General features: G+C 38.5%; 1 protein-coding gene across 1 annotated transcript in view; it reads right to left on the bottom strand.

The window, feature by feature from the left end:
- The window catches only part of HSPA12A (heat shock protein family A (Hsp70) member 12A), a 61,503-nt gene that overhangs the window by 32,019 nt on the left and 16,535 nt on the right, over positions 1-12,949 (bottom strand). Inside the window, 3 exon segments of the mRNA XM_067000163.1 lie at positions 3,036-3,152; positions 5,776-5,880; positions 6,793-6,979. Coding sequence (XP_066856264.1) covers positions 3,036-3,152; positions 5,776-5,880; positions 6,793-6,979 — 409 coding nt within the window.

The raw sequence follows: 12,949 nt of genomic DNA, 5'->3' as shown, positions 1-12,949 counted from the left end.
TTCATGAGAATGGGATTCCTTCTAAGGCTGGTAAATACAGCACTTCTGAAAGAACTACACCAAAGCAAAGAATTTGAAACAGAAGAACTAGGATAAAGAAACAAGAAAAATTAATACAGTTTATGATGCCTAATCCTTCATGTGTAGAGAAAATGGGAAACCTGACTGATGCATCCTAAGAGTCATTATTCGAGATGTAATGAACACAGATGCAATCCACCCTAATCTCTGCAGACATTCCTTTGGGAAAGTAATTTTAAACCAAAGTGGATCCTACAGGGATGACACCCTCAGCTCTTGCCACAGAACTCCCTCCAAACATGAGCAGACCTCAACAGGCGTCACACAGCGTTAGAACTCTCTCTGGATACGTACACAGCAAAAAGTGTCTATGGACTGTTATTCGGGAAGAAAGCAATTTTGAACCACAAAGTGAGTTGTAAAGACATGCAGATCTCTACAGTCTACCAAATGTAGTCCTTTGGGAGGTTCCAGAGAGCAAGACAAACGAGAATAAACAAATACCAGTTTCAGAGGTAACAACTCAAGTATGAAAAGTAAAAATAAAGTGTTAATAATAAGAAAAGTACAATAGATGAATACAGATAGGGCAGGCAGGGTAACAGCAAGAAGCAATAAGGAAGTTTACAAATCCCAGTAGGTCAACCACAGTAAAGTTTTTTGTATGTGTGACAAAAAAGACATTTTAGAGGTTTCAGAGGAGAAAAATGAGTTAGCATTATAGATACTTGTGTCCAGGACATGCAGCTTATGTCTGAGATGACACAGATGGAGGCAACTGTAGGCTGATTCTCTGTCAAATGTGAAGCAACGAAGCCCTTTAGTGGCAGCATTCTGAAGGGATGCAAAATAGGCCTCATTACAGTCGCAAAAGCCAAGGAAATGATGTTGCAGTAACAGAGATGCGAACTCAGTGACAGCTTTGATGAAAGCTCAGCGGTATGTACGGACAGGAAAAGCTGTTGTGCGAACAGAATTAGCAAGATTTTGCTAGGCTGGATGGGAGGTCAGAGGAAGAACTGTGAGCCGAAGGGAACACCCAGATTACTCATTCAAATGACAAAGCCAGACAGCAACTGGAAGGGGGAGCCATGGGAGCCCTCCAACAGATTAACAGAAGCCAGGCTAGCAATGGTTTGTTAAAGCAAGACATTGATGAGGAGATGTCAGAGATGCACTGAGATTGGAGGTTGGACAAAAGCTAATGGACTTTGAGTGCAGAAGCATCTACAATGCTTTTCACTTGACTTTAGGAATTCCATGCAATATTTAGATTTGACTAGACAACCATTTCAGAATTCCAGAAAGGCTGGGCTTTACATTGTGAACCAAAGACTGAAATAATCAGTACTTTTATTCTGTTAGAGCTACATCACTTGCCACAGATTACTTCAACAAATTTCCACGCCTCATTTCACTTCCCACTAGTTAACTGTCAGCTTAGACTAGTGGTTGTACCTGAGCGTGTTTCCAGGAACAAAGTCTCTACCACTGCCTTTTCACACTTCACTCAATGCTCCAATTACCCTCATGAACACAAGCTTTCCTTTTCATAACGCTTGCATGTTTCAATAGCTAGCACCACAGGCTGAAACTTCTGCTCTATCAGTATGCACTGGTTTGAAGCACGTGTTGGATCCAGCAATAGGAATCTGAAAGACTGAATGGCAACGCAGAACTCTGTCTTCTGCATTTCTGTCTTCATCCCCATTACTTTAAATATCAACCATGTGTGTCAAGTAAACATTCAATTATTTCCCTAAATGCTTACGTTTTCCTGCAATTGATCACACACCGAGTTAAAAGCCTTGTCAGTCCTTGCTTTTTAACAAGCTTGCCGATAAAGGAACACAATCACAGACAAAACCACAGACACAGACACTAATCAACGACATTCCATTGTGCCACAAATGAGAGATGCCCAGAGATCTACCTCGCCCTGCCCTGCTCCTGTCACAGTTCCCGTTTCACGAGCACACATGCACACAGACAGCAGGCAGACAACAATATACAAAGATAATGAATGGGTCTCTAGTGTTTCAGATTTACCTACAACCGTGTCCTTCCATCAGAACTTTAAGAGTGTTTTGCTTCTGGCACTAGCATTAGCAATCCCACAATAAAGACTGTTAAGAAAAATGTTGCTCAACATTAGAGATAGTTAGAAACAGAGTTAGAAAAATCTGGGTGCTTCCCAGGAGCACTCTGCAAATTATGCATGAACTACTAGATATTTCACAAACTGTGCATCACAGATCTGCTGCCAAGGGGTTACGCAAGTCTGTGACCAAAAATAAATAAAACAAAATGCTAAATGAGTATCCTGATGAAAAGAAGAATGCATACATCTAGTATATCACAGACGCAAAGTGAATTTGAAATAAAGGACATGCAATATGGAATGTGTACATTTGTGGGGGGCTAGAGAGGGGGAAGGGTTAAATGCAGATTAACATCTTACTGGTGAAAATAACATTTGAATTTAATTTTATACCCAGACTATCTGGTTCACAGTCTGTTCATTTCTACTGTGGGAAAATGGGAACAAGAAAAAAAAAGTCCCACTGAGGATGCTCTGTGCTTTCCCTACTCTTCCTTATTTTTATTTTTTTACTGTAAAAGCCTGTGATGACCTAAAGCAAACAACAAAACAAAACTGCATCCACTGTTTTCATTCAGCTTTCCCTTGGGTCTCAAAACTGCATCTGTTCCATGTGCACTGAATTCAGCAGGAATACAGTGTACAAGATGACCAGAACACCAGAGTGTGCAGTGAGGGACACCACTATATATAAGTAAATAGAAAGAAAAAAACTTTTAAAATGTGAATACATATGACTTGAAGCTACTGCTTTCTAGAGTTACCTTCTCTTTCAATGTTTCTAGTCTGACTCTTTTCTAGACCACTTTTATACAGTTTATCCTAGTTCTAATTGTCCCATATACCATTTTATCATTTACCTTATCAGCTAGGGCTTTAAAGGGGCATTTTTACACTCACCCTGTAACCTTACCTTGTAGGCAGCTTGTCTCATAAACTGCTTTGCAGGCTGCTTCCAAATAGCAGGCACTGTAATGACCCATCTTACTTCAGTGTTTTCAAAGTCAGAGCCTGCTTGGTCACTGAGCTCCTAAATAAAAGAAAAAGATGTGAATACAAAATGATGTGTGGCAACTTCATAAGGAAATATTTTTTGCTGGCTCCAGTAACAAAAACTTTCTCTTCTGATTTTTTTTCCCTGTTATGCTACTACGCCTATGCTATAAATCCAAACATTTAAATTACTGCCAACCTGTCAAGAACGCCTTACCGTGCCAAAAGCCAGGATTGGGGCTGACACCTTCTTAAGGAGGCATATAGAAAAGTTTACCGCTTAACATGAAGTAGAAAAGTTAGTTTTTCCAAAAGCAGCTCATGTACTGCTGAATATTACGGAATGTTTATATACGTTCTTACTCATAGTGTGGGATTTGCTGTTAGCCTGAAGAATTCACGCTTACATCTTGGTTAATACACAGAAAAATATTTGAGGTATTGATGAACATTATGTTTTACAATCTGGATTTTTCAATGCCTTCTTTATACATCACTCAACTTTAAATCAAGCTTTTACATCTCAGTTAACAAGGGGAAATTACAGTTGAAGCCTTAAAAAAATTGACTGGTTGCTCCTTGAAAATTTTGCTTTAAGCAAGCATTCAAGAGTAGTTTAGTTCTTTTATTGTCCTTTTTTCCCCCCTTAAAAAGAGGAAAGTCTGTACTGCATTTGCAAATTAGGTGATATACTGACATGTTTTGGGAAAGGTTCCAAGTAAAATGTCATTACCATATGTCCTATCTAAATCTCCATCCAAACAGGGAAAGGTTCATAAAGGTGAACAACGGGCCTTTAGAATGTAAAAAATGTTTCTGCATGTGCCGTGCCAAGGTGTTGTGTTTGCTTAGCTATGCTGCAGTTCAAAAATCCCCAGTAGAAAAGTAGTACCTTTATACCACACAGGGCACCAGGAACGGACAGATTACAGTCCAGAGGAACAGTTCATTCACACTGCTTGTCTGATTAGTTTCAGCATGCACTCACAAGTCACAGGGATGTTTTTAACATCATGAAAGGATGCAGCCCAGAACAGGCAGCACAGCATTCACAGTCACTAAGAATTTCCCCAGGCAATGAATGCACAGGTATAAGTCTGTGACTCAACGTTCAATGCAAGAATCCATCGCACACAGTCTTGGACAAGATAAGAATTTGGAGTTGTAATGATACAATAATTCCTATGAACCATAAAGAACAGATTGATATCTTGCAGCAAATAAATTAATCCCATTCAGAAAAGTAGGTTAGCTTTATATCAACAAGGCTTGCTTGATTATGGCTTGGCCTAGCAACTACTATACATTGGCAGTATAATGGTGCATCTGAAACTAACGTGTACTTAATTCACATTCGACTGTATACATGAGACCTTAAATTTACAAACTGCTTAGTGGAGACATGTATTTCACAAGAGAAGAACAAATACAACCCTGTGACCCAAGAATAATATTAAAAGATGTGAGCATTGTAATATTTCAAATTGGAAATAGAAAATAAAATGCATTCGCCCTACAAAAAACAGCCACAGTAGTTAAAAATAAAAAGATGGTGTAAATAGAGGCAGCACATCAGAACACAGTATAGATTTACAAACTAAAGCTCTAACAAATGTCTGTCTTACTTTTAGGTTCTCCCTAATGCTTGTTAGGTTTTCTGTATAGACTTGCATTCAGGATGAGAGCAACCAACTGACATTTCACAGCACAACATGAAATTCACCCCTGCAAAGGGTCAGCACATGGCTGCAATGCCATAAACCACCTGTGGCTCTTCGGCACACGCAATGCAATTTAGCTGCATGGAACAGAATAAAGTGTTGTGCAGAGGTACCCAAGATGGTTGGATAATGAATGCTGAGTATCTGCACTAATGCAAAAATTCCGCATAGGCTAACATACTCTGTTGCTCTGTCGATTCAAGTAGCTCACACAGATCATTGCACTAACATAATTACACTATTTCCACTGTGTTAGCCAGCTTGTACACCTCAGCAAGTCATCACTGTACAAACGTACAATGAGATTCGAGTCACCCAATTGTAAATCAGCTCTTAATAATCTTTCTGTAACTAAATAAATCCAGCTCATCCAACATCCTTGTGGTCACTGAAGATGATGTCAGACTGGGACAGCAGAGATTGGTAGGTGCCCCCTCTGCTGTGTTTCACAGTGCTGACTCTTTAACATGAGAGAGAACCTCGAGTGAACACAGAACACTGAATTGTCCCAGTGGCTGAAGCATTTGGGACAAGGCCAGAATCCAGTCTAAAATTTAATTCTTGGCAAGTTAAATATGCAGATTGAATGAAATGCTGAAATTCAGCTCCTACACTTCTAGAGTTTTCTTTTTGAATCAACATTTTACATGAAAAAAACAAGCAAAAAAATATTTATCCCAATAAGAAAATATTCAGAACTCAGCATCAAAAGTGATACAGCTACTATTATTGAATCAAGCTTCCCCTGTGCAAGGGGAAAGCACGGCAGGCTATTGTGAGTTCTGCGGAGTCCACAGCCTGCCTAGAGTTTCTACAGCTGCCTTGCTTTGTTTACATCAAATACCACTGAGGTCAAAGCTCAGCAAGGTTAGAAATGTTAGGTTCACATTTATACTGGTTATAAATATAGAGAATCTAGATAAGGAAGCATTATTCTACCTTTAATGCCTGTTCCTTAAAGAATTGCAGGGCGTAAGCAAATATCTCAAGTGCTTTGACTTTTTTGCCATTTGCAGCTGTCAGGTCTGTTTCCATGGTAAGGTTCTACATGAAAGAAAATAACTGGAAGTTATTCAAAGGAAAGGATAAACATAAAATTAATTCCCAGTGCTTGAGGAAAGGGAATTCTTCTTTATCCACCTGGCTAGGAAAAAGTGACAAAACTGTTCTGAAGAGGATCTAACTCATCACTTGAATTTCCTGAAGCATGACATTTAGCGTTTATTTTAGATTTTGTTTTTAAACACCTACCGTGTCTACAAAGAACTGCAAGCAGAGAGAGCAATACAGAGCAAGTATTAAGTAATTACAATAAGATATATCTGTAATTAATTGCAACAAAGCTGCATATCCAAGATATTTAATCCAAGTTAAAAGTTAAAAGCATAGATTTTTGACTTCTCACCCACACATGAAACCAGAAAATACCTCAATACAGAAAGTACTGGCCAAGTCCCAAAACTCTACAATGGTTTAGTTGAAAGACCTAAATATAATCAGCAGAATAATGTAAAATTAACAATATGATTTCCACTTGCAGTTACTACAAAAGAACTCTGGACAAATCTGTTCCTTTGCAGAAGAGTTCATTATGGCTTTTATATTCTATTTCTGCTCTTTGAATAAATTTTATAGAACAAACTGACCTCTTGCAGACTCCCTACAAGGCCGTCAGTTTCACCCAAGAAAATTAGGCCTTGAAGATTAAAGAAAGGCAGATAATGAGCTTCTAAGATCTAGAAAGAATACAGGCAAAATATACTTGGCAAACACAGCAAGAAGCAAAATGAATCGGAATATGCTAACTGAAAAGTTTCATTTACTTTGTTCACTCTCTAAACTTAGAAATAGATCTCCTTCACATCCAGTTCACAATCTTTAGGCAAAATCTAGCGCACTGCATAGCCAAGATGATGTGAGTAGCAAATGCAGAATTATCTGAGACTTATTACTTACACCTGTGGTATGTAGCTTCATCTTAAACTTCTCGAAATACAACCAGTGCTTTGATTCATTGGGATCCAAGTCATGGTAGAAATCTCTTGCTGCATACCCAAAGCTATGAAACTTTCTTTCTGGTGTTAAGAGGATAGTAGTTGGTGTCTTCTGGTTGGATACACCTGGATCTCCACCTTCCCATCGTCTATCCAACAAGAGAAACATTTTCAGTAAGTGATACTAACACTTAAGAGTAGTAGAAACTTAATATTGTTAGAAAACAATCTGGTAGCAGATTACACGCACAGTTTTCCCCTCAGATATATTAATATTAAATTCAATCCTTAAAATACCAAAAGCAAGTGGTTTTATTCACATTCAAGAAAAGAGGACTGCAAGTTTTGTTTCAGAGAATATAATAATTTTTACAGTTAGTTGTACAGTTTTTAAGGATGTAATTATAGTATGTCTTTGATAAGAATACAGGCTTCCTAGAGTAAGCCACACACAGTTAAGAAGGAAACAGCACTATACTTACATTTTTAAACTGAACATACATATGCAATAAATACCATATGGAAAAATCTGCGGATGTTGAGCTCTCATTGTAGTTCTCTCTACTCACCTGAAGTTAATGGAATTCGTGTTTAAAATGTCTAAATGGTAATTAAAATTTTAGAAAAAAATTGTCCGTCAAAATTAGAACAGACTCCCCCAACCCCTAAATATATTAGAGGCTCACTACTACCCCTTAAAACAACGACTACACCTATCCTATCTTATGAAGATCACAAAGGCATTTTTGGGAAGACCTGATAAGTACGAAGGTATTTTGGGGAAGATCTGATAAGTACAAAGGTATTACAGTGAAAGGAACACAATGCTAGTTTCACAGACTGGATAAGGAAATAAATAAGGACACTGAACATGGGAAGACCCTCATTACTTTGTATTAAATGAAGCAGGAATTTTGGGGTGGGGGAGTAACAAGGTCATACAATAAAAACCTGTACCACAGAGAGCTGTAAAATTCTGATTTTCTCCTGGCTTCTCAATCTCAAAAAAAAAAAAAAAAAAAAGCAGAATGGAAGAACAAGAAACTCATGTTACTGTTCCTCTCGCCCCATATACAAACACTTTCAGCATGGGAAACAAACACTTACCAGACAAGATTTTATTTAAAAAGCACCAGTGGAAAATCTGCTTTATTATATCTGCCATAATCATAATGCAGCTCAAAAAGGAACCAAGTTAAGATCACAAGGGCAACTGCATTCATTACTAAACCACATGTTGATTACTTTTTTCTAAAGATAGCAAAACACATTTTCATGATGTCCTACTGCCAAAGTCCTTGTTCTGAAGTAGAAAATGATTGCTTTGTTCTCTGGTACTTGTTTACGTGACGTGGGAAGATCATGTAGAAAAAATATTTTTTTTTCCATTTCACTCTCAGAAACTGTTGAACCAATTGAAAATTAATTGACCTCCAGATCAGGTCAGACAAGTGATGCAGACAAAAAAAAAAAAAAAATATAGATCTAAGGGGTTAATACTTGGCCAAGTAATAAGCAGCTAGGATTGGGATCTTCTTACGATTGGGATCCTATAAACTGTTGGGAACCCTTGAGACCATTCAGCTAGACCAAACAGAGCAAAACATGACCTTTTTTGCAGTAGTAGCAGTGATGGCAGGGAACCACCACATCCATGAATTTCCTCTAATATAGAGTGCAATTCCACTGACTTGAATGCAGAAACAGTATGATGAGAAGTGGAGTGTTTTTCCACCTTCACCCACTAGGTAAAAAAACTTTGCTAAACCTCCCTTGTCTTGCTGCTCAGCCCCACAGCTATTATCAGCTGGCAAGGGCTCTGCTGCAGAGCATTTCCTGCAACCTGCTCCTAGCAATGTACTTGGCTAACTGCAAACCCTGTGAGCAGGTCGTACAGCTAACATATGGTTCCAACGCTAAGAAGTAGGGGTCCCGCAGCCCACAGGCAGAAAACGCTGCCTCTTCCACCAGAATGTTACATCCCACACACCCGCAGTGAGCAGAGAGGAGACAATCTGGTATCTTTTTCACTTGGAATCATTAATGATTCATTCTGAGTCACTGGTGGGAAATTCCATAAATAGGACGTGTACTTAGCTGCTGGCTAATAACAATGCCTCTTTATTTTTCTTTATGGCTAGGCACATTTTCTCTTTCTGGAAGAAGCACCTATAACATGCACTTTAAATGAAAACAAATTGATGCTCTGTAGCACAGGCTGAAATTTTCAAAATCGTCTAGAGAATTAGGTGCTCACTTCTTGATGATTTTCTAATGGAAATTAGACACTGTAATTGTTCAGCATGTGCTGAAGCTCTCAGCCTGGGTTACTGAGAACAGAATGGGAAGTCTGACTTTACCGTTTGCAGTTAGAGCTTTCGAAATATTCCTGTGTGACATCTTTTCTAGAAAGAAGCAGCTGCAGTCAGAGGCCTGCGCACGCTAGCTCCTCGCTGCTGCACTCTTCTCAGATGGAGCCCTAGCTTCACTCCAGTTAACGGAGGCTTCTTTCAATACCATCAGCACAGCTAGCATTTCAACACTTCTGCTTGCAGTTTTCTTTTGTGGGTTTGATTCAGGCAAAATAATAGTAATAATGCTCTCAGGGAAGAAAAAAAAAAAAAAAAAACATCCGTGAAGAGCATGACATAATACAAACCAGCAGCACTCCAAACGCACGTGGGAGATAGCTCCTCAAAGCAGGGTCAGAGCTAAAAATCTATTCAAACAGAACCTAAGTTAGATTTCTGACTAAATTTGGACATCTGAGACCAGCTCCTAGGCTGACAAAGTGGAGCAGCTCAACAGAGCAGACCAGTTTATAGCCACTTAGGATCTGACTGTATATCAAAGGTGAAAAGAGATGAAAGGAAAGCTAGCGTGGAAAGGATCACAAGGGTACAGTAAGGTTAGAGAAATACCCTTCCTCACACATGAATCTGGCTAACAGAGGAAGAAGAGAGATCCTTGCAGAGTGATGAGAATTTGATCCAGTGCTGCAGTACAACAGTCAAGGAAATAAAGCAGCGGGGTCATCACATGTAGCTGAACGCCTCGCAGAGTGTACGCACAAGAAAAGCAAGCGTGTGTCGGCCAAGAATTCCAATCAAACAGGGAAGAGAAAGAAAAAGAAAGATTCAAGATTGAGTTAAATTGAAAAAAGACCACATTCTCCCTTCTACCAAATACAGCCTGCAATTTGTTTCAAAATCACGTTTGTCCATTTATTTTTTCTCCATCTGTGAAATACTTAAATTCAGTTTGTTGCTGTTTAACCAGCAGACAAAACACTTTCAACTACACGTAAGCGCTTATAGATCAACAGGAGTTTTTCAGAACTGCAACACCTCACATATTGCCTTCACAGGAGAAGTTATTCACCAGTTCGACAGCACGGAGCTGTCTTTCATTAGGGCTCTGGCACTGCCCTGCCTATTGAAGTGCTTACTTAAGTCCTGGCCAGATTGCTCATACACATGTACTCAGCCTCAAGATATGCAGAGAATAGCACTCCTTGTAGCGTGTACTTCTACTCCGCAACAAGAACCTGAAGGTAACCACTAATGTCTTCACAGAACCTGTGGGGAAGGAGTTGGCAGGCATGAAATACTACCTAAAATTAATAAAACAGCAACAAAAGTTATCTAGGCAAAGACACTCATCGATCGTCTAGAAACCCATGCCCAACTCCAAACACGTGCTTTAGGCCACTGAACTCAGGGAGGCAATTCACAGGTTTAAAGCTAAGCATATGCCTCAAAGATCTTTGTTAGGTCAATGCCTGTAAATTCCTCCTTTTAAGTATTGGGCATCACAGCAAATTAATAAACAAAATCATGTTTATGACTGTGTGTGTATACTAATTACACGACCAGAACTGTAACCTCCTAACACTACCGTCTAACTTCGGACTGAAGCCCTGTGTGTTCGCTCTTTCACCAAAGCAGGACCTTCTAACTACACCCACCTCGCCCTTCATTGAGACATGTACAGAAAAGCAGCTTTGTTAAAAGGCAGCCAGAAATCAAAATGTCTGGAAAGGATCAACACTAAGGAGGAAAAGCAGAAAATATGTTAGGAAGCAAAGACCATGTATCATTGGTATGCTTTATTTTAATGTAAACATTCTCGAGTACGGGTGGGAAGTTACATTTAGTCTGTAGAAATATCTGTAAGTTGTCCTACATGTAGCCATCACTATGTAGAGAGTTCAAATCTCTTAATACATTCCAAACCACTGAAGCCTTATTCTGATACGTATACAATTCTCTTCACTGAATTTCATGATTTTATCTGCATTTACATATATATTTCATAACTCAATTTCAGCTATATCTTCCCAAAAATCCATCCCTGCCAGGAATATTTTATGAACTTTTTCAGTAATTCACAGACAGAAGTATGAGCAATGTTTTTTTTGTTGTTGTTCATTTTTTTTAATAAAAAATATTTTTGTTATTAAAATATTTTCCATTGTTTGGAATAACCCCTGGAGAACTGTTTTGTTTTTCTTTTTAAATTCAAGATGCATTTCTTCTTTTTAAATTAATTTATTTAACTTCTTTTTAAATCAGGATCTCACATAGTATATATACAGATATGAAATCACAGTCATGCTGCCTTTCTTTCATGAGAAAAAATATGGTGTTCTGAACCGCAGGAAGTAAAATATCATTTAAGATTTGGAATATACTCTCAGCTGGCACCTAGATTTCAATATGTCAGCAATCTACCTCAGAAAGCCTGGTACCCTGGAAGGAGAATCAAGTTTGCAATTAAATGTAGAGGAGTGTGAACCAAATGGCAAAATGAGGTCCAACAGGTAAAATTTTGAATCCAAAGGGTTTAAGGGACATTCCTAAAAACGGAAGGGATTATACATAGTAAAAGATCCACAGAAATTATCGGAACAAGATATATAGGACTTCTGTACAGCTCAGAGATGTCTTCCCTCACTTTGTTCATTTGGTTTAAGAAATGTGATTAATTATCTGCTGTAAAGGGAGAACAGGAAGTGATAAAAATGGGTTCTGATTCCACAGCCCTGTAACCCGGCAGAAGTAGCAACGCGTGGCCTGTCCTTTGACTTCCAGCATCAGGCAGCTTCCCGTGCCATTAGCAGAACATTAGATGGATGGGATGCAAAAAGTCCTTGAAGCATTACTTGTTCTTATTGAAAACAAGTACCTTTGCCACTGTAGTGTCTATCATTCCAAAACTTACCTCCCTTTAGATAGTATTTTCCATCACCCAGTTGTGCCAGACCTCTCTAAAATACTTTGCAGCCACATACAAGGTGACTGTGCAGGCTGACTGCACAATGAATTCTGTCTGCTGAGATTTAAAGGCCTGCATTCATCTAGCAACTTTACTTAGAAAAATTACAGTATATCACAGTGGACTTCAGCAAGTTAATCTTTGTGTCCTTTCCTTCTCAGCATTACAGTGTAACAAACAGCACATTACCTACTGCTACAATAGCAGCTTTGTTGAAAGAACTTCTGTGGCCTAAGCTCATACATACCTTGTTTATGCCTTATATTACCTATACCTTGGTCTCATTACAATATAGGCATTTTAAAGATACTTTAATAAGAATTACATAAGCTTTTAGTTATTTTTAAAAATCCCCCAAAATATCAAAAACACTACAGAAATGTCTTGTGGTGCAACGCCTTCAGATACCTGCCATAATAGTTTTTGCATTAGACTTATATACATGTGATTGCATTAGACTTATATACATCAGAATCGTAGAAGGAAAAAAAAATAGGATTGTTGATTGATTGATTGATTCAATCAATAAACAAATAAATCACGTAATAGTACCTGAATTTTGTCCCTTATATATGTACAATACAGAACAGAATTCACATCAAACCTTAGTTTTCCAATGTATGCCTTTCAGTTCCTTATTTTCCAGTATCACTGGTTCATTAACAGGGATTTGGCTCAGATTTAATGCTAAAAATCAGCCAAATGGACTACCAGTTTGTGGGTGCAAGTAACTTTGTATAACACAACTGCATACAAGCACGATTGAAGCAGATGGGCAGCTGCAGACAACTTACTTTCCCTGGGTTCCATTTTATTTACTATTGCTATCCTGCTTCTAATGT

The sequence above is a fragment of the Anser cygnoides genome, chromosome 7, assembly GCF_040182565.1.
Source record: "Anser cygnoides isolate HZ-2024a breed goose chromosome 7, Taihu_goose_T2T_genome, whole genome shotgun sequence".
Classification (NCBI taxonomy): Eukaryota; Metazoa; Chordata; class Aves; order Anseriformes; family Anatidae; genus Anser; species Anser cygnoides.
Note: the sequence above shows the minus strand (reverse complement) of the source record. Positions and strands in the feature narration are given on the sequence as shown.